Source organism: Gasterosteus aculeatus, chromosome 14 (assembly GCF_964276395.1).
Source record: "Gasterosteus aculeatus chromosome 14, fGasAcu3.hap1.1, whole genome shotgun sequence".
Classification (NCBI taxonomy): domain Eukaryota; kingdom Metazoa; phylum Chordata; class Actinopteri; order Perciformes; family Gasterosteidae; genus Gasterosteus; species Gasterosteus aculeatus.
In genome coordinates this window covers 17,281,804-17,304,557 of record NC_135702.1, presented here as the reverse complement: position 1 = coordinate 17,304,557, position 22,754 = coordinate 17,281,804, and the positions used below count along the sequence as shown (strand labels likewise).

The window sequence follows — 22,754 nt, the reverse complement described above, 5'->3', positions numbered from 1 at the left end:
CACACAGACCTGCTCCTGTGACGGATTGTTCTGAGGAACAAAGGGGGGGCAACAGTGTGTGTGTGTGTGTGTGTGTCCAGAGAGATGGTTTATCAGCGTATAATCGGAATGTCCACACAGTCTGTGGTGACATCACCGGACAAAGGTCTCGCTGACCGCCTACACACACACACACGCACACACACACGCACACACACACACACACACACACACACACACACACACGCACACACACACACACACCGTAATGTATCTCCAGTTGTTTACCAGAAAAAACGGCTTGACCAATCCCATCCCGCGGTGGCCCAGTGACGTCATTGAGTTGATGAGGAAATGGCCTCAGAGGAGTTAGATGTCATCCACCTGTCTCTCTCTCGCTCTCTCTCTCTCGCTCTCTTTCTCCCTACACTTCCTCTCATATTTTTATTTTGTCTCATTTAGCTCTAATTTTCTTTAGTTTTGAATCTGCTCACAGCAATTTGTAAGTTGGCTAAACACGTGTTGTGTGAGTTCCAAAGATGGGTTCTTGCTCTTAACTGGTTTGTTAATCGATGAATGATTAATTCTGTCTCCCCTTTGGATGATGTCAATAGAATTAGTGTATGAAGTGGCTGGGAGAAGGCCTTGGCCGAGCCTTGGAGCCGCACCGTCTGGCTTGGCTTGATCTCAACCTGGCTTTCCTTTCACCTTGAGGCTTCAGGGGCCCAAAGGGGCAGATGGCACAACGCAGAGAAAGCAAATGAAGGGACAGTTTGTGTCACAGGATCAGTCTTTCCTTCCCTTTAGAGCCTCAGATGTATCAAAGAAATCACTTGTAAGACTTCACACGTGCACACAGATAAAACACATTGCTGATTATTATTATTGATGATTTCTCATCAGCACCATGCTGAGCAAACAATAGCTAAAAGAACTATAAACCAATGTTCTCTGCACCAACCTGCCGACCGAGACGTTTAGAAACTAGCAGGGGAACTCAGCCTGTAGCAGCTGGAGACAAACAGATTTCCCCGAGGAAACCACAAAAGAGCCAAAAGACAGTCGATATGTGGACGACACAAAGCTCCGTCTCTGCTGGAATGCAACTGTTTGCTAACGTGCTCAAAAAGGCAACGGATGCAGTGATAACATTTCTATTGATTAGCACATTTTTTAGTCCACGGGTTTTGCTAAATACAAAGTGGTGCAAACAACTGCGTAGTCTGGTTAGAAGCTGCAGTAAACTCCCTGTTACGCATTGATGTCTCTGCCTGTAGGATTTACGAAGCGAAAACAATTGCCCATCTTTGCCATAAATGACAAGAAAAGGGAATTTGTTTCAATTGGAAATGTTTAAGTTCTTTATGTGAGTGTTGGCCACGTTTCACGCTGTCCAGAGACAAAGAGTACAAATCTAAGGGGGTAAAACATCAAATTCTGCTGTTTCAAATTCAAACTAAAATGTATTTATATATGTAGAAGGAGAGGATGCTAATGTTGTGTTCACTGCTCGTTTCTGCATCCACAAACAGACAAAATTCGAGATGCATTGCAAAACTCTACTTGGGAGGAACATCGGATTGCTTCTAAAAGAAATAAAAAGTCCAATCTCAGCAACAATTGTGATATGAGAATGAAATTCTTTTCATGAATGAAAAAGTTGGATGTCTACAGTGACTGAATACTCTCTAAAGACCAAGTTTCAAACATTTACTAACCTTTAACCTGCTTTATGTTGACTCTGAGGATAAGTCAGAAGGAATCTCTTTTTGGACATCGAACACACACACACACACACACACACACACACACACACACACACACACACACATTAATAGGTGATGAGTTAACTGGCCTCTCAGTAGCTTTTCTTATCAGTGCTGTTTTTTAGCAGCCTGCAGTCTCTCAGCACAAAGCACCAGAGAACAAACACAGGTAAAGATAGAATATTCTCAGATCAATGGATTGTATTGTAATCACTAATTGATCAAAAGAAGGTGGGCAAGCAATGAACAAACATCCTGGCAAGCCGCTGGCCGCCGTGTTTGTCTCAAACGATTAGCGGCTAACGACACTTGAACTGGGATCCGGCTCTGAGAAAAGCAAAGCAGCTCAAAGATGGATTGTTTTCCTCCCCGTGTCCTCATACCGAGTCGCACTGTTTAGTTGTTGTTTCTCTGTTGGCTTATTTCTTTTCTTTATAGTTCATAGTATATATTATTTATTCATATCTTCAGCCTTTTCTCTAATATGTTTCTGGCCACCGTCCGACCAAAGCTGTCAACAACAAAGGCTGCAATATCTACAATTGGATGCCATCCATCCAATATGAAACATAATCCAATAACTCTTAATGAATCCGGTTAGGTGGCAAGATCAAATAGAGTATTCCCTTCAAACGCATCCGTCTCACACACATCACACGTATGGAAGTAAATCTGTGTCATCAGATTTTGAAAGAAAAAGGTGATTGAATTTCTAGCACCGAATATTTATGCATTGACATCATGTATCTGAATGTTTTTCAATGTTAAAATATTCAACTGCAAAAAATTCAACTGCAAAAAATTCAACTGCAAAAAATTCAACCGCAACATCCGGGAACCCAAGGAAGAGCAAACGATTCTAGATTAAAGATCGGGAGCGTGCGTCGCGCAAAAGGAGCGAGCGCCCCAATACAGCTTCGGCTTGTCGACTATGATGACCGGATTTTAGCCATGTCCATAAATAATGGGAGCGTACAGCTGGTCAGAATACGCATTTTCTTCTCGTTTTGAATGAAGTTGATGATGCTGGGAAGCTTCGACGAGCTATTAGGAGTGATTGGCGGAGTTTTGAAACCAGGAACGCGCCTGTAGAGCGCATAGGAGCCGCTGCAGCGTAGTGGGGGAGGCAGAGCTTTAGCGGAGTGTGTGCAGACGCATAACCCCGACGTACGTGAAAGTTATGCTATTTACATGCACGAGCATTGCATGGATCAAATAATACCATTTCAATTAAAAATGTAAATGCTTTGAGTTCAATGTCTCAGTCTCAATTCAAATTCACAGTATCCAGCGGCTTCCAGTCCAAATGCTTACGTTGCTTGTTTGCCTCCATGCCGCACAACCCGTACAGCCGTGCATCCTTAGGCCTGACTGGTAGCGTGAAGGCCCAAAGTGCACCGAACAGAACCAACATTAAAAGAAACAGTCCAAACGGACAAAACCATGAGATGCCATGTGCTGATCATGTTACAGATGATATATTATGAGCACTGTTATGTATTTAGCATATGACATTGCACGTTTAAGTTCAGAAGTTATGATCATGAGCCATTCAGATACAGTTCGCCTCTCTGTCTGTTGTCTAATGTCAGCTCTCTCTCGCCTACTCAACCCCCCCCCCCTCCCGAACCCGCCCTCCATCTCTTCCAGGAACTGGTCTGGATCAGGTTCCTGCCGATCAATGGAGATCTGGGTCCGCACCGTTTACGTTATCGTTGCCAGTATTAATGCTCTTTTAATCTGCTCGGGATTACAGCCATCGATCCACATCAGGAGTCCGCATGCACAGCGGAGCCCAAAACGGCTTTTTTCACACACACATACACACACACACACACACACGCATTTCAGAAACAAACACACTGACTTACAGAGAGAAACCGAAATAACAGAAAACAACAACAGGAGGAGAGGACAACAAACAGAATGTGCGTCTACTTCCTTGTTTGTGTGTCTGTATCTGACCATCAGAGTATTGATCGGCTATAGATACACATCAGCACATTTACATAGAGTGTCGGCCACAGCAGCATGCAGATCAATCAAAGTGAGAAACATTTAATTGGTGTTGAATGGTATTCTTTATTAATATTATTGTGAAATGTTTTTTTCTTTTAATAAAAATAAACGTAATAAAAAACACAAATATACTTAGATATTAAATATTCAACTTTATTTTCATCTTCAAAGATATAATTGTTTAAATTACTCTTTATATTAGCTATTAACTATTATCATTATTAATCAATTAAAGATTAATTAAATTACTATTATTTATTACTTACATCATTTTGCATTATTTTTCATTAATCTAATTTATTAAACATTAATAGTATTTCACTTTTTATTTGTTTTTGTTATTTTGGTTACAGAGGGATTCAAATCATTAAAATATGTTATAGTTTTTTTAATTGATAATAATAATAATAATTTCTACAATATAACTGAATAGTTGAATTATAGTTATTTATTCAGGATTTGGGGTAAAGGTCAAATAGAAGCTGGTGTTTATTGTCCTTTCCTTTTAAAAACACTGTTAGTCTTTTGCAGCGATGCCGTGACGGCTCCGTCCCGCCTGTCGTCATTCATTACGCCTCCGGACAGTTATTTCAGCAGCGCTGCGACACCAATACTAATGAACCCGAGAGAGAGGGGAAGGAAAACCACAGAGCACCGATAGAACGAGAGAGAGAATCCAAACAGAGGAAGAAAAAACCCAGACAAGAACAAATGTGGTTAGAGAGTGATGTTCAGTTGGATCATTCAAAGGAGCTTCTGTGGATGGTGGTTCTATGTGATGGTGGTTCTATCTGATGGTGGTTCTCTCTGATGGTGGTTCTATGTGACGGTGGTTCTATCTGATGGTGGTTCTATGTGATGGTGGTTCTCTCTGATGGTGTTTCTATCTGATGGTGGTCCTATGTGATGGTGGTTCTATGTGATGGTGGTTCTATCTGATGGTGGTCCTATGTGATGGTGGTTCTATGTGATGGTGGTCCTATGTGATGGTGGTTCTATGTGATGGTGGTTCTCTCTGATGGTGGTTCTATGTGATGGTGGTTCTATGTGGTGGTGGTTCTATCTGATGGTGGTCCTATGTGATGGTGGTTCTATGTGATGGTGGTTCTATCTGATGGTGGTTCTATCTGATGGTGGTTCTATGTGATGGTGGTTCTATGTGATGGTGGTTCTATCTGATGGTGGTTCTATGTGATGGTGGTTCTATGTGGTGGTGGTTCTATGTGATGGTGGTTCTATCTGATGGTGGTTCTATCTGATGGTGGTTCTATGTGATGGTGGTTCTATGTGATGGTGGTTCTATCTGACGGTGGTTCTATCTGATGGTGGTTCTATGTGATGGTGGTGGTCCCTGCAGTGGTCCTGCTGTGCGTCTGGTTTACTACTCAGTTACTTGAATCATTTCTGTCATATAGTCTCATGTATTATACATTGTTCATTCTGTACACATGACGTCATTGTAGTCTGTCCATCAGGAGACGGATCCTCCTCTGACGTTCTCACTGAGGTTTCTTCCCTTTTTTCCCTCTTGGAAGGGTTTTTTCATTTGGGGAGTTTTTCCTGTGCCGATGGAGGGTTTCGGGACAGAGGATGTTGGATGTGTACAGACTGTAAAGCCCTCTGAGGCAAATTTGTAATTTGCGATTCGGGGCTGTACAAAATAAAATAAAATGAATTGAATTGAATTGAATGTTGAATGTTGAATTGAACTCTTTGTAAAGTAAACATAAGACATGACATTTGCTTTACGATATGACAGAAGTTACTTTTAATGCATATACAGTATGTATTTGATTTACAGTGCTCTGGTCATTATTAACAATACTTTAAATGTCATTATCTCAGCCCAATTAGGGCGTATTGATATCCATTTCCCAATGTAATGTCAATAAGGTAAAATAAATATATGAATTAAGATTAGAAAAAAGCCTCTTGAGCTGTTGATTATGGCTCTGGGTGGAAGGAGAGCAAGAGTAAAAAAATGTGTTATCTTCTAGCCCACGAAACAAGAGTGGTGATAGATAATAGTACTTCTTTTGGGAAATAGAGGTCTAAAACACTGCTTTCAAAAGGCAGTGGGTAAATGATCCAAAAAAGTCCTCCGTGGACTCCCCTACGCCTGCACTTTGTTTGTTTGTGTGCAGCTCTGACATGTTGTGCGCTGTGTATTCTCGGTGAGCCCTCCCTGAACAGCTCAGAGTCCAGGTGTCACGTTTGATTTGACCAGCGTAATAAAGCGCAGACGGGACCATTCTCTCCTCTGAACCCCGAGACTCTTAGTTCGCCCCGGCAACCCCTCCACCGCTCCAGCGCCACTGGGAGCCGTAGTCGGTGTAGACAGACTTAACAAAAAAATCACTATCCAACGACATCCGACTGTACACGTTATCCAACGACATCCAACTGCATTCACCTGGTCTCTGTACATGTACACGTTATCCAACGACATCCGACTGCATTCACCTGGTCTCTGTACATGTACACGTTATCCAACGACATCCGACTGTATTCACCTGGTCTCTGTACATGTACACGTTATCCAACGACATCCGACTGTATTCACCTGGTCTCTGTACATGTACACGTTATCCCACGACATCTGACTGTATTCACCTGGTCTCTGTACATGTACACGTTATCCAACGACGTCCGACTGTATTCACCTGGTCTCTGTACATGTACGGGTTATCCAACGACATCCGACTGTATTCACCTGGTCTCTGGACAAGTACAAGTTATCCAACAACATCCGACTGTATTCACCTGGTCTCTGTACATGTACACGTTATCCAACGACATCCGACTGTAAATGTTATCCAACGACATCCGACTGTATTAACCTGGTCTCTGTATATGTACATGTTATCCAACGACATCCGACTGTATTCACCTGGTCTCTGTACATGTACACGTTATCCAACGACATCAGACTGTTTTAACCTGGTCTCTGTACATGTACATGTTATCCAACGACATCCGACTGTATTCACCTGGTCTCTGTACATGTACACGTTATCCAACGACATCCGACTGTACACGTTACTCAGCAACATCCGACCGTATTTTCCTGGTCTCTGTACATGTACACGTTATCCCACGACATCCAACTGTATTCACCTGGTCTCTGTACATGTACACGTTATCCAACGACATCCGACTGTATTTACCTGGTCTCTGTACACGTTATCCAACGACATCCGACTGTATTCACCTGGTCTCTGTACATGTACATGCTATCCAAAGACATCCGACGTAATTCACCTGGTCGCTGTACATGTTATCGAACGACATCCGACTGTACACGTTATCCAACGACATCCGATTGTATTCACCTGGTCTCTGTACATGTACACGTTATCCCACTACATCCGACTGTATTCACCTGGTCTCTGTACATGTACACGTTATCCCACGACATCTGACTGTATTCACCTGGTCTCTGTACATGTACACGTTATCCAACGACATCCGACTATACACGTTATCCTACGACATCCGACTGTATTCACCTGGTCGCTGTACATGTACACGTTATCCAGCGACATCCGACTGTATTCACCTGGTCTCTGTACATGTACACGTTATCCCACTACATCCGACTGTATTCACTTGGTCTCTGTACATGTACATGTTATCCAACAACATCCGACTGTATTCACCTGGCCTCTGTACATGTACACGTTATCAAACGACATCCGACTGTATTTACCTGGTCTCTGTACATGTACACGTTATCCAGCGACATCCGACTGTAAATGTTATCCAACGACATCCGACTGTATTAACCTGGTCTCTGTATATGTACATGTTATCCAACGACATCCGACTGTATTCACCTGGTCTCTGTACATGTACACGTTATCCAACGACATCAGACTGTTTTAACCTGGTCTCTGTACATGTACATGTTATCCAACGACATCCGACTGTATTCACCTGGTCTCTGTACATGTACACGTTATCCAACGACATCCGACTGTACACGTTACTCAACAACATCCGACCGTATTTTCCTGGTCTCTGTACATGTACACGTTATCCCACGACATCCAACTGTATTCACCTGGTCTCTGTACATGTACACGTTATCCAACGACATCCGACTGTATTTACCTGGTCTCTGTACACGTTATCCAACAACATCCGACTGTATTCACCTGGTCTCTGTACATGTACATGCTATCCAAAGACATCCGACGTAATTCACCTGGTCGCTGTACATGTTATCGAACGACATCCGACTGTACACGTTATCCAACGACATCCGATTGTATTCACCTGGTCTCTGTACATGTACACGTTATCCCACTACATCCGACTGTATTCACCTGGTCTCTGTACATGTACACGTTATCCCACGACATCTGACTGTATTCACCTGGTCTCTGTACATGTACACGTTATCCAACGACATCCGACTATACACGTTATCCTACGACATCCGACTGTATTCACCTGGTCGCTGTACATGTACACGTTATCCAGCGACATCCGACTGTATTCACCTGGTCTCTGTACATGTACACGTTATCCCACTACATCCGACTGTATTCACTTGGTCTCTGTACATGTACATGTTATCCAACAACATCCGACTGTATTCACCTGGCCTCTGTACATGTACACGTTATCAAACGACATCCGACTGTATTTACCTGGTCTCTGTACATGTACACGTTATCCAGCGACATCCGACTGTATTCACCTGGTCTCTGTACATGTACACGTTATCCAGCGACATCCGACTGTATTCACCTGGTCTCTGTACATGTACACGTTATCCAACGACATCCGACTGTATTCACCTGGTCTCTGTACATGTACACGTTATCCAACGACATCCGACTGTATTCACCTGGTCTCTGTACATGTACACGTTATCCAACGACATCCGACTGTATTCACCTGGTCTCTGTACATGTACACGTTATCCAACGACATCCGACTGTATTCACCTGGTCTCTGTACATGTACACGTTATCCCACTACATCCGACTGTATTCACTTGGTCTCTGTACATGTACATGTTATCCAACAACATCCGACTGTATTCACCTGGTCTCTGTACATGTACACGTTATCCAACGACATCCGACTGTATTCACCTGGTCTCTGTACATGTACACGTTATCCAACGACATCCGACTGTATTCACCTGGTCTCTGTACATGTACACGTTATCCAACGACATCCGACTGTATTCACCTGGTCTCTGTACATGTACACGTTATCCAACGACATCCGACTGTATTCACCTGGTCTCTGTACATGTACACGTTATCCAACGACATCCGACTGTATTTACCTGGTCTCTGTACATGTACACGTTATCCAACGACATCCGACTGTATTCACCTGGTCTCTCTACATGTACACGTTATCAAACAACATTGATCTCAGGCCTTTGCATCTACAGATACTAATCAGATTTTGAACTTTGAATGTGAATGTGCAACAAACAGCTTCTTCTACTACTACAAGTAGCAATGAAAGGGCCATGTGACTGACGCAGACTTTTAATGAGACTTGCTAACCATGCTAACTGTTGCACTGTAAAAAAAGGCAATCTGAGCAGGAGAGAAGCTTGCTAGCATTAGTGCCGGCTCAGCTACCTTCATGTTGCATGTGGTGGATCTCCCTTCACAGTCTCTCAGAGCGATGCTGCTGTTTGGGCTCAACTGTTGTTTTTCATCAGCTGCTGAGTTCCGTTTTGTGTCGCTGCATTCAAAGGAACGCCAGATTGAAAAAAAACGGATCGTGTCTGCCTGTGGATGTTGTATTCAAACGTAACTGGTCCTTTAGATTACGAACAGGAGTCTAATGTCCTTCAATCATGTGACTTCTGGAGCACATTTAAGTACCAAAAAAAAAGTTATTTTGGTTTTATAAAACAGTTGAATTGAAGGCGGTCTGAGGCCCACCAGTGGGGAACAGATTTACACCTGACATTCTGATGAATACATGTATAAATATATTCATATATATGAATAAATACGCAATTCTGATTGCATCTAGTCTCACATGCATGCAGGTTTTTTTCTAATTCAGATAAAATATCAATTTACAGATCAGATGTTAATGTGGTGGAGACTTTTATGTTGACAAGAGTGCCAACACCCAAACGATACAACAGGATATGTGTCGGGTCTTATCTGGTCAAATTCCTTCTTTCTAACTCCACACCCCTATATTTATTTCATTTTTAAACTTTTTCAACTGCAACTGATGGCTGTGACGTTACTTGAGACAAAAGTTTGTAAATACTTTTTTCCCCACATACCCCCGAACACTTGTAAACACACTTGTCTCAGTTGGCAGCCTCCTGCATGGAAAGGACAGAAATAACCTGGCCTGTCAGATCTTCTCACGCTGACACACAAACAAACATCAAAAGTCTCCTCCCAGCAGCCTCGAATCCATTATTACGGATCAATAGCAGCCTGTGAATATGCAGGAGGCCACAACTAAAACCCTGAAAACAGACACAACCTGTATTCCCACAGTCTGAGACACACACACACACACGAGCAGTAACTGCTGGTAATCTGTGTCATGAAACAGGGTCTGGCTCATAAATAATGCAGAGAGTCTGCCTGAAGTAGGATGCGTAAAATGGAAAATATTTAGGCAAAGTCATTCCGATTTTCAGCACAATTTGACCCCTAAGTGGACTCTTCTCTGCTGCTCGGCAACATTAAATACGTTATACCGGTAGAATATGTCTAGCAATATTTTTCCAACGCTGAGCATCATTTACTATTGTGTGTGTATTCAAATCCCTATATATTGTTTCCTGCTGTTGACTCCACTGTTAAAAACATGTTCCTCCATTGCCATGAAAAGCCTTCCAGCAACTCAAAGACCATGATCCCATTCTGGTTGGCTTTTTGTCGGATTTACATTAACAGCAACTTAGCAGTTATTGAAAAACAGTCTGCAAGCATTTTGATTTAATGTAGATGAGAACAGCGTGAGTGTTGAAAAGCGACACTGGGAGCAGAGGTGTGGTGAGCATCACCAACCCGCTCTGATTACAGTTGCAGTTCTAATCAGTCAGAACAATGTAAATTGAAACAAATAGAAACAAAAAAATGCTGCAAAAATACTGTAGGAAGAAATCTATTTGGTTAGGTTAGGGTAACAAGACTATCTGATTACGTTAAGGTAACAAAACAATTATTTTATGTTACAGTTACAAATGTACTTGGTTAAGTTCAAGTGGCAAAACTACATCTGCAGACTCATTTAAAACAATAAACCCAAAACAGAAAAGAAAAGATTCCCCCTAAATTGACAATGAAGCTTGGTTGTATGGGATCCTCATGTTTATGAGACGAGCAGGTATAACATGATTCTGTTGACCTAGTGATGGAATACGTGCAATGGATGATCCTAAATCACCAAGCAAACCATTAGTGCGCTTCCCCGTTTCCCCCTCTGTACTGACCGTGGATCCTATGTGTACTCCAGCTCTTATATGAGCTGATCTATTCTAACACTGACTTGCGCATCGATGTCTTTTCATCCATAATTCACCTGGTCACCGGCAGGCAGCATCCTCCAACCAAACAATGCACACTTCCTTTCTCTCTCTCTCTCTCTCTCTCCCTCCATTTTGCCTGGTTAACCCGGCTGTGAGGTGAAGAAGAAGTGAAGTGAGCAGACTGAGGCGGGTCACGCCGAGATTCCCATCAATAATTCATCGGGCCGCTGCTGCCTCTGCTCTTGTGTTCAATTCCCCCGACGATCACATAATACCTTCCCCCAAAAGAGAGAGAGACAGGACCAAGGGAGGAGAGAGATGGCAGGAGAAAGAAAAAGATTCAAATTGATGAGGGAGAGGTGAAGGAGGCAGGGGAACTGCTCCAGAGGGACATTTAGACGGTTTAATTTGTTTTTCTTTTCACATAGAATGCTGTTTGGTCATTTGCAGACAACTTTTTTTCAAAATCTGTAATTCTCACATTTGTATTGTAATCCTGGTAGGCTAAAAAACCTACTTGGAAGACATGACTAAAAATACGTGGACACAAAACATTATTTACCTGTGTATCTGACAAAAAGACAATTAGGGCTTACTTATTATTATTATTATCGATTATTTTTGAACGGTAAAACCGTAGAGGTGTTGAGAGGGAGCGCTCAGCAGTGCATACGTCCAAACCCCCCCAAACATTACACCAATATGTGCTAGAGCTGAAGGTGTCATTAATCAGCCTGGAACCTCGCTGCAGGGGTTGTTTCGCTTGGTCCTTCCAATCAGCAGTGGCCAACGGCTTCGTCCCACCAGCGACAATTTAAGTGGACACAGAAGCTGTAGCAGCGGTTTGTAGGAGTTCATTTGTTGGTTTCTTTCTAAACCTGTTCGGCCCAAATAATCAAGTGAATCCCCAAAATAGGTACACAAAAATAAATAGACAGTTGCGTTCATTTACATTTGGCCGTACAGCGTATTTGCGATCATGTAAATGAAGCAAATTTCAATTTAAAATTTGACAGAAAAACCCCACTAAATCCAACTACCAACAGAAGGCGAAAACAAAAAGAAACACAGGACAAGATCAGTCCGTAGTAAACAACAGAATATCTTATTCACCTCGAGGTGTGCTGCCAGCAGACCAGTGGACTTCAAAGTGAAGCCACGAGTTACATTTATTGTGCTGTTGGTTTGGCCGTATCTTTTTATTAAAATGACGTGACTATCGTCCTCATAGTGAAATCCCAGCTCACTCCAGGTTATCACAAGTAACTTCTCTTTCGCTTTTGGGCAGACGACACCATGCGGCTTCTATTTCTGTCCCTGATTCCTGCACTTCCTTATACTCTGTCTCCAGTCTTCAGTTGCTGGAAATGTGGCTGTCTTCAATCAAAAGGAAGGTAATACTTTTACCAATGAAGATGGATAAGCTATTGAGGAAGATTTTAAATACACATCAAACCATGAATTTGAATTGGCGTTTTTACCGGTTACCGGTCAATTTATTAATTGATATATTATTATTTTTTGCATTTTGTTTTACAGGGTGATAATAGTTTAAGTCAAGCCTGATGTCCTCACGCATTAAATAATGATCCCACTCACTTCCAGACAAGCATAAGCCTTTTAATTAGAAAGTCAAAGGTATTGGTATTGATCTCAGGATTGAATCAGTTGGAGAGGTGCAACCCTAAATTAAAAAGTGCTATAATAATAAATCTTATTGTAATTACATTACTATTCCGACTGCAGAAATGAATGAGTGAGAGTTAGAGGAATGTATGCCTGCAACTACTGATTATTTTCATTCATGATTTGACGACGATTTGGTCAACAAAATGATAAAAAATGATACATGCTGCCCATCAGACTAAAGCTCAATCAAATGTCTTTTTTGTTTCACCAAATTCTCAAACTAAAATCATTCAACTTACTATAATGTACTAAACAATAGTTTCAATCAATTAATCCCATAATTGTCTCAGCTCTAAATAGGACTGCATCAACGATCCATTTAGGGATGGAAGATAAATATATTAAGGGGTACGAGTAGAGAGAGGAGGTAAATTGAAACAGAACCAAAAAAGGAAGGTTAATCATTAATATTTGTCATTGTTGAACTGTACAGAAGATGAATGTGGATAAGGTAACAGCCAGAGATTCAACATTCATAACCCTTTCTCCCAACTGCCTCATTTCTTTCACAGCCCTAGATGCTGCTCCACCTTCTCCTCTCTGCCTGTGTCCGGGTCACAGGAGTATTTGCCTCATCTATTGTCTGAGTCTTGCTGTTCTGACCTTTGACCTCAGCTCTATTGGTTGCTTGTAGCATTGTTGATCAAGGATTTGAGGCTGCGTCTGTTCATACAGTCAATTTAAAGAAAAGAAGAGTGATGAAAACAGAAAAAAGTAATGTCTTTAAAAAGGTGTGTATTGTCATGACTATCATTAACCCTACCATACGCATCCATACACCCTATCATACACCTTACCATACACCCTACCATACACGCTTCCATGCACCCTATCATACACCCTACCATACACCCTATCATACACCCTATCATACATCCTACCATACGCGCTTCCATACATCCTATCATACACCCTATCATACACCCTACCATACACCTTATCATACACCCTACCATACACCTTATCATACACCCTACCATACACCCTATCATACGCGCTTCCATACATCCTATCATACACCCTATCATACACCCTACCATACACGCTTCCATACACCCTACCATACACCCTACCATACACCCTACCATACACGCTTCCATACACCCTACCATACACCCTACCATACATGCTACCATACACCCTACCATACACGCTTCCATACACCCTATCATACACCCTACCATACACCCTATCATACACCCTATCATACACCCTATCATACACCCTACCATACACCCTACCATACACCCTATCATACACCCTATCATACACCCTACCACACACCCTATCATACGCGCTTCCATACACCCTACCATACACGCTTCCATACACCCTACCATACACCCTACCATACATGCTACCATACACCCTACCATACACCCTATCATACACCCTATCATACACCCTACCATACACCCTATCATACGTGCTTCCATACACCCTACCATACACGCTTCCATACACCCTACCATACACCCTACCATACACGCTACCATACACCCTACCATACATGCTTCCATACACTCTACCATACACCCTACCATACACACTTCCATACACCCTACCATACGCGCTTCCATACATCCTATCATACACCTTACCATACACCCTACCATACACCCTACCATACACGCTACCATACACCCTACCATACATGCTTCCATACACCCTATCATACACCTTACCATACACGCTACCATACACCCTACCATACACGCTTCCATACACCCTACCATACACCCTACCATACACGCTACCATACACCCTACCATACATGCTTCCAAACACCCTACCATACACCCTACCATACACGCTACCATACACCCTACCATACATGCTTCCATACACTCTACCATACACCCTACCATACACACTTCCATACACCCTACCATACGCGCTTCCATACATCCTATCATACACCCCACCATACACGCTTCCATACACCCTACCAAACACCTTACCATACACCCTACCATGCACCCTATCATACACCCTACCAAACACCTTACCATACACCCTACCATGCACCCTACCATACAGCCTACCAAACACCTTACCATACACCCTACCATACACCCTATCATACACCCTAGAATAAACCCTACCATACACGCTTCCATACACCCTACCATACACGCTTCCATACACCCTATCATACACCCTACCATACACGCTTCCATACACCCTACCCTACACCCTACCATACACGCTACCATACACCCTACCATACATGCTTCCATACACCCTACCATACACCCTACCATACACGCTACCATACACCCTACCATACATGCTTCCATACACTCTACCATACACCCTACCATACACACTTCCATACACCCTACCATACGCGCTTCCATACATCCTATCATACACCCCACCATACACGCTTCCATACACCCTACCAAACACCTTACCATACACCCTACCATGCACCCTATCATACACCCTACCAAACACCTTACCATACACCCTACCATGCACCCTACCATACACGCTACCAAACACCTTACCATACACCCTACCATACACCCTATCATACACCCTAGAATAAACCCTACCATACACGCTTCCATACACCCTATCATACACCCTACCATACACGCTTCCATACACCCTACCCTACACCCTACCATACACGCTTACATACACCCTATCATACACTCTACCATACACCCTAATATACACGCTTCCATGCACCCCAACATACACCCTACTATACACCCTAAAATAAGAAAAAAAAGGGTCACCAATGAATTCAAACAAACAAAATTGATACAAACTCCACAAGTCAACTGATTTAAAATTCCTGAATTTAAAACGACCAGCCACTACTACAGCCCGCTACTAATGAAAAATGTGGTGGTCAAAGCACAGCCTCGTATCCCACTTGCAGAAACACACAATGCAATGTGTTTAATGTTTGTAACACAACTGCGTAGGTTAAGGTAACAAAAAGTACTTGGAAAAGGTTATCAAAAGACGGCTGTCTGTGTTTGAACTGTAACTTAACAAGACAACGTGACAGCAGTAACAAAGGAACTTGGGTAAATGAACAATAACTGCTCAGCATTTCTGACTTAACTTTAGGTAACAAGCAAACAACGATGCGTAGCAAGCGAGAAGTCAGCGTTGACTTTTGGGTTCACATGTTACACGAACACCGGTGTAGTGGGTGAAAGTCCTGCTTGCCCATCCCCCAAGATTTCCACCCACTGTAAGTGGACTTTCTCGCCTGTTATCCCACACGTCCCACAGCAAAGGTCATGCAATCTGCTGCATAAATTCAGAACATTACTTCCAGAAACTGTGCTGTTGAGAAGCATGCAAAGTCTCATTTTTACATTTCTATTGTATTATTATTATATTATATTTGTAGGAGTTCATCTTTGTAGCTTAAAAAAGCTACTTCCTCTCCTTCCACACCAAGATGTTATGCTAAGAAACAGTTGATTGCTTGGTTGTAGCGTCAGGCTTTCCTCAGCAACATGGACTCTTGGACTGGTGACTAGTTTTCTAAGATACAGTATGTATATCAGGAGGCTTTCTGGTTGTCTACTTCCCTTAATTAAAAAGATAAGAAGTTAAACAAATAAGCTGTAGTACGTAGTAAAAAAAGCATATAGAAACAAATATATGTTCCTCAATGCAAGGGATGAAAAAAGTGCTATTATGATATCGACCAACCAAAAGTCAAGTATCAAACGGCAACTAATGCCACAGTTACTAATATACTAATAATGACTTTGGGTGGGATTGGCAGATGCGGGGCCTTTTGGAGAGAGAACCACTATCACACAGCAGCAAGCAGATGAGCACAGCTCCATCAGACAGCAGTTTGAGCACCAGGCTGCTGAGGCAACATGGGTGTTTCGGTCCCGCTCCACCCTCGCTCATGTCCTTTTCATATCAACACATAATCAAGTCAAAGAACGCTTAATGAAAGCATACAGAGTCCTGCAGAGAAGGCCATCCACGTGTGTAAATATCTTAAATCTTAAAAGCTGTTAGGAGCTTGACCAAATCTCACGAATCTACCATCATTCGAAAAACATTTTAGATTTGTTTTCACTTTTTGGAGAATCTATCCGCTCTGAAATGCAAGATTTCCAGTAGTTGGAGTAAGTAAAATGGGTGTGGGGGAGGGGTGGTAAGACTGTTACCTGTAATTATTCTTTATAAAGGTCTATTGATGTTCAAACACTTAAAACCATGTGACATTCACACCATAAATAAAGCCACAATCACAAGCAAACACTGGAATATGAGGGAGCCATGACGAGTGACACGCACCAAGTCGGCCGATGGCAGATGTGTGACTTTAGAATACAGTACATTCAAGGTAAAAAACCAAACAGTTCAAGGTATAATGTATGAATACAGGTTGGATAGAGATTTTATTATAGAGATCCTGTCAGATTTGTTTTCGTGTTGTTTTAGGAATAATTTAGGAATATAATATAATAAAATAAATAAAAATATCTTCATATAGTTTATTTTCATCACATTAAATAAAGTACACATATATTGAGTCATTTTAATTACTGATACTAAATACAAACAAGTACCATGAAATCATCCAGTGTAAAAAATCATTTGGGGGATTTTTGAAATTACCTTGTATAAAAATATTAAGGAATACATTTAGTATTCAACGCTAAATAGAATACATAAAATCAATTATAACAATTTCAAACATACTAGGTTACTTGTTCACTATAATGTGTTCTTCTTATTTTCTATTTCTTGTTTTTTACATTGTTTTTACATAGTTTTTTTTATTCCAAAGATGGCACACAAGTCTTGATAATAAATGAATAAATATATTTTGTTCCAGTGTAAGGGAAATCTATTTGAATTGACTTCACTGAGTATCAGTCCAGAGAGTCGTTGAAATAAAAGTATGTTGAAAACAACTGAAGGAGTTCGAATGTTTCTGCTGGATTCATATTAGTGACAAAACCTGATTCAGATACTAAAACCATAAAGTCAAACTCCTCACTGCATCATTTACGTTAAAACTAAAACACTGGCCAATCTCCGTAGAATATAAACTGTTTATGAAAATTAGAAGAACCACTCTGTGTTAAGCTTCATAAGAATGATTTATTTAATTACTTTAATAAATAAGTGGGTTTAGGTTTTTACAATTTCTCTCAGTCTGCATCGTATGTTTGTTCAGAGTTGTTGATTTGCTTTATTTGGTTTAGGTATAAATAATTGTATCTTGTGACACAATTTTATGCATATTACTTCATTTAGTTTGCCACGTGGCAAAAACGTAGGAGGATGAAAAGACAACATTTCATTTAATAATCACAACATCCTTGTTTTGCCTGTAAGGATATTATAAAGTATGCTGATGCAGCTCCCCGTTGGCCACCTTCTCAAAGGTATTACAATTCATCTTTTGGGGACTTTAACCACACACAGCATATGGATTCAGACGTAAAGGAACTTTGAGACACGGAGTAAATAACATGATATACACAATGTTTCTCAAGTTATTGATTATGTTCATGGGTAAACTAAAGGGAGATACCTGTTTCTTCGTGGTTTGGAAACTTCTCCTGCTTTTAAAACCCGTTTTATTTTATTATTTTTAAGTTTTATTTCATAAATTTCACAAACCTAATCATTTTTCTTGGCTTATAATGAATTCAAATTTAGAGGATTTTTAGAGGAAAGGGTTAACACATTGCAGGTGGGTTTCTAAAGCACTCATATAAAAAGAGTTTGAATCTGGTGCCTTTTTTAATAAGTCACGCCTGTACACACTGTTTTGTTAAAATATTCTCTTTGTTTTGTATTAACAAGTGTAGCCAAATATCCAAATACAGTTTTAAAAAACATGCTTTTATATATGAAAAAACTATGGAAAGGAAACAAACGACTACGGGAAATAAAAAGATAAAATACTATTTATATATATATATATATATATATATATATTTATTGTCCTGCTGGTGGCCCCTGCAGACAATAGAGGCTGACTGCGAAGGGGTCGACACAGAGGACCAGGCCCCTCACTAGAGGGGGCCCCAGACCCGCCGATGCTGCACACCCGTTTATGCCGCACAGCCCCGTCGGAGCGCTTCAAGCGTCTCTGGCGATCGAACACGAAACCTCCCCCGACGTCCCCCGACGTCCCCCGACCCGCTGCGAGCGCCCCCCCCCCCCCCCCCCCCCCCCCAGCCAAACAGCGCAAAACAGGCTTCGGGCTGAAAGCAGAACCCCCGCACCGCCAGAATAAAGAACAGCTCGTGTTCCAGGCAGCGTGATGTTTGATTTAAATGCTGAATAAGTCGTCCTGCATTTTGGAGAAATTGTTGTATTTGTCAATTTTCTATTTTATTTTGAAACGACGATTTTTATGAACTTTAGACATATGATAATTGAATTGATATTTGGCTTTTGCATCTTAACATGAACATATAATCTGGGTCGCTGCAGGGTGGGGGTGGGGGTGTTGGAGGGAAATCCCGCGACCTTGTCATTTCTAATCGATCCGTTTTGTTATTGATCAATAATAGTAATCACAACACACCGGATTCTAAGTACATTTCTTCTGAATCGGTGCGCGGACGGAGCGGCGAGGAAACACCAAAACAAAGCCAGCAATACGATTCCTTGGGGGGGGGGAGTGCCAGTAGGTAAATCTTTTAATTGTTTTAAATGTATTTGTATGCGCGGGGATTTAAATCCCTCTTGTCCGGACGCACGTCGCTGGTCCTTACCTGCCAGTCTGAGGGCCGACATCCTCTGGAACTCGGGCTCCTGCAGCCACTTCCACATCCTCCTGAAGGTCTCCCGGCCTGACTTTAGTTTACTCCAGGGTTTGGGGTTCCTCAGGAGGTCCGACAGGGTCCCCTGTGAGCGGCACAGCACCCTCTGGGCGAAGATGGCCTGGGGGATGCTGTACCTCTTCAGCTCCGCCGTGATCCTCTGCGCCACCTCCTTGGTGTTGATTTCCTCCAGCTGCCCAGAGCTGTTCACCCCCTGCGTCCCCGAGGAGGAGGGCGGTCTTTCCCGGGTGGAAGCCAACACGGGCCCGTGGGACGGAGACTGAAGGTGGGAGTGGGGGTGGTGGCCCGCCGAGGACACGGCCGGGTGCCCCGGGTGATGCATCCCGTTCAGGTGCTGCATCATCCCGGCCGCCGGGCCACCGAGGCCACGGTGCTGGTGGTGGTCCCCTCTGGCCAGCATGGAGGCGGTGTGGTGCGCGTCGAAGTTCAGCATCTTGTCGTGGCCGCCGTGCGTTGCGGTGCCGTAGTTGTGGAGACCCTGCTGGGTGTTGTGTATGGAGCCCAGGCCGTTGCCCAGCACCGGAGAGAGGCTCTGACCCATCCCGGACATGTGGTCCTTGTGGTAGGGGCTGTAGATGTTGTTCATCCCCGGCAGCCCCCGCTCGTCCCGCATCAGGGTGAAGCTCCCGCTCACGTTCCCGGAGAGCCGCTGGTGGTGGTGGTGATGGTGGTGGTGGTGGAACTTGTCCGACACGGTGGAGATGGGGGGCAGCGGCTGCAGCGGGGTCAGGGTGGTGTAGGTGCCGCTCATCCCCATCCCGGGAGACGACGCGTCGCAGGGTACGCTCATGGCGTGGTGCAGCGGCAGGGACAGCTCCGGCCGGTACTCCCCGCCGCCGTCCAGTATCGTGGCCATGCCGGACACCATGGCGGAGCGGGACGACGCGGCGGCGGCGGCCAGGTCCTGGTGTATCCGCAGGGTGGCCGCCGCGGCAGCCGCCGCCCCGTGTCCCCCCGAGGAGCTCCCGCGGCCGTGGTGCGGGCTGTGGCCGCTCATCAGCTCCACGTCAGGTACCATGGAGCCCACGGCCACCCCGCCGTGCAGGTTGCCAAGCCCGTCCATTGTCATGTCTGTGTTCATGGCATACGCGTCCAGGTCCTTGGCCAGGCATCGATAGGCGTTAGTGTAGGCAGTCTTCATTCATCTGTCCTCTCAGTCCATCGGGTCGAGCGGAATTGTGTCTCCGTCTTCTCCTCCTTTCTCTCGCTTCTTCTCCCCTGATGCGCCGGGATGGGTCAGTGGCCGTATTCCCCCTCTTCCTTCACTTCCTCGGTTGTTTCCCCGTCCTCCCACGGCCTCTCCAGCTCCGGGTCTTTGTGTACTGTCCTCGGTAGATGCACATAAAAAAGGTGTTTTTATTTTTTTTATCTGGATCGTACGGGCCTGTGCGCCGGCTCCCCCATGTCCAGCCCTCTCCTCCTCCTGCGTTACTCTGCTCTCCAGACGGGAGCTGTCCGCGGTCCCCCAGCCGACCGCTCAACCCAACCTGCTGCTGGGGCCGGAGGGGGGCGGGGCGTGACCCAGCGGACTGACGGGACAGCTGACCAATCAGAGGGGCCAGTCGTCCCTGAAGGCAGCAAGGGGGCGTGGTGCAGGGGGACAGCTGGCCAATCGGTCAGTCTGAATGACGCTAACAGGCAAATAATGCAACTTTTCTGTGCGTGCAGCGTGTGGCACATCGTTCCCTATAAAATGACCTGACTGGAAATAACATTGTTTATTGTGGATGTATAATCAAATATTTAGTTCAAAATCTTTACCCGCAAAAGTCGTATTTCACGCAAAACAAATACACATTCATATGATATTTGATGAGCTGCTGCAGGACCTTTTTTGCCGCAGCAGTCGTGAAATCCAATTTCCCCCCAAGGTCCCTTTAGAAGCTGTTATGGAGCTTCAGATCATCTCGCATGACAATGTGGATGTCGTCCAGGTGTTTTAAGAAACCAAAAAATGTGGATAACAACTCATCAAAGTGCTTGTAAAAATGTTTTATTATGAAATTATCACTTCATGCAGACATTTGCTCCAACGTGTTCGTGTCCTCATTTAAATGTATAAAGGTTATCCTGCGGTATGTTAAGCTCCTTATTTATAGGAGTTGTTATTTATATGAAGTTATCAGTACAATTCCCGAGAAAAAGAAACAATAAACAGGAAACGGTGTCTTTGTGAGGTGAAGATGGATTCAGACGGGATGCTGGGTTTCATTTTCTCTTCTTCTGCTGCTAAGAAGCAATTTGCCCAATGGGACCATTACAATTGGATCCCATCTCGTCTCTCATCTCATCACCTGCTTTCTCTGATTGTTGAGCTTAAGGTGACCACAAATAACACATGATAAACATGCCATGAAAACAGAACGGACAACAAAACATCTCTACACATGGAGGAAAAATGTTTCTTGTATTTCATTTTGCAATCCTAAAGGATTTGTGTCTTTCCACTGTTTGGAAGTGAGATTTGACCCCCAAAATATCAACAACATCAAAACAGCCCTAAATAATTGCACCCCTGGTTTAACTTAATGGCCTAATCATCTAAGTTTAAGGCCCTCAACTTCACAAAACAGTGATGACATGAGATCATAGACGCGACAAAACAGACGTGACAGAGATGATATCATCACACGACGTTACATGGCATAACAACATGACAGTAGCATGACATGGCATATGCCACGATCAGATGTTTCTCAACCATTTTTTTCGGATGCAGATGTGTGGCCTAATAGTACATATTTATATGAGAAAAGCATAGTTGAGTGACACGAGGACAGTTTGGTCTGGTGTGTGGTGTGGGACAGATGTTTGCAGCTGTGGAGGGCAGACTGGTGAAGTGTAAATGATTGGTTGGTGTGTGTTGGGACGTTATCGACAGAGCCAGGCTGGAGTGATGAGCGTGGGAGCTGCATTGAAAGAGCATTATGGCCTGTAGCTGGTTCACTTTACAATTCATTACACTTCCAAGGACAAAAGACTGCTAAATAACTCGGTCTGCCTCCCTCTGGC

The 22,754-nt window shown here is 43.3% G+C and overlaps 1 protein-coding gene across 2 annotated transcripts in view; it reads right to left on the bottom strand.

Moving 5' to 3' along the window:
- The window catches only part of onecut2 (one cut homeobox 2), a 46,423-nt gene extending 25,218 nt beyond the window's left edge, over window positions 1–21,205 (bottom strand). For both annotated transcript variants that reach the window (XM_078088407.1, XM_078088408.1), the window contains exon 1: window positions 19,674–21,205. In XM_078088407.1, coding sequence (XP_077944533.1) covers window positions 19,674–20,883 — 1,210 coding nt within the window. In that variant the 5' untranslated portion in view covers window positions 20,884–21,205. The remainder of the gene's footprint in view (window positions 1–19,673) is intronic.
- Between the last annotated feature and the right edge of the window lie 1,549 nt (window positions 21,206–22,754).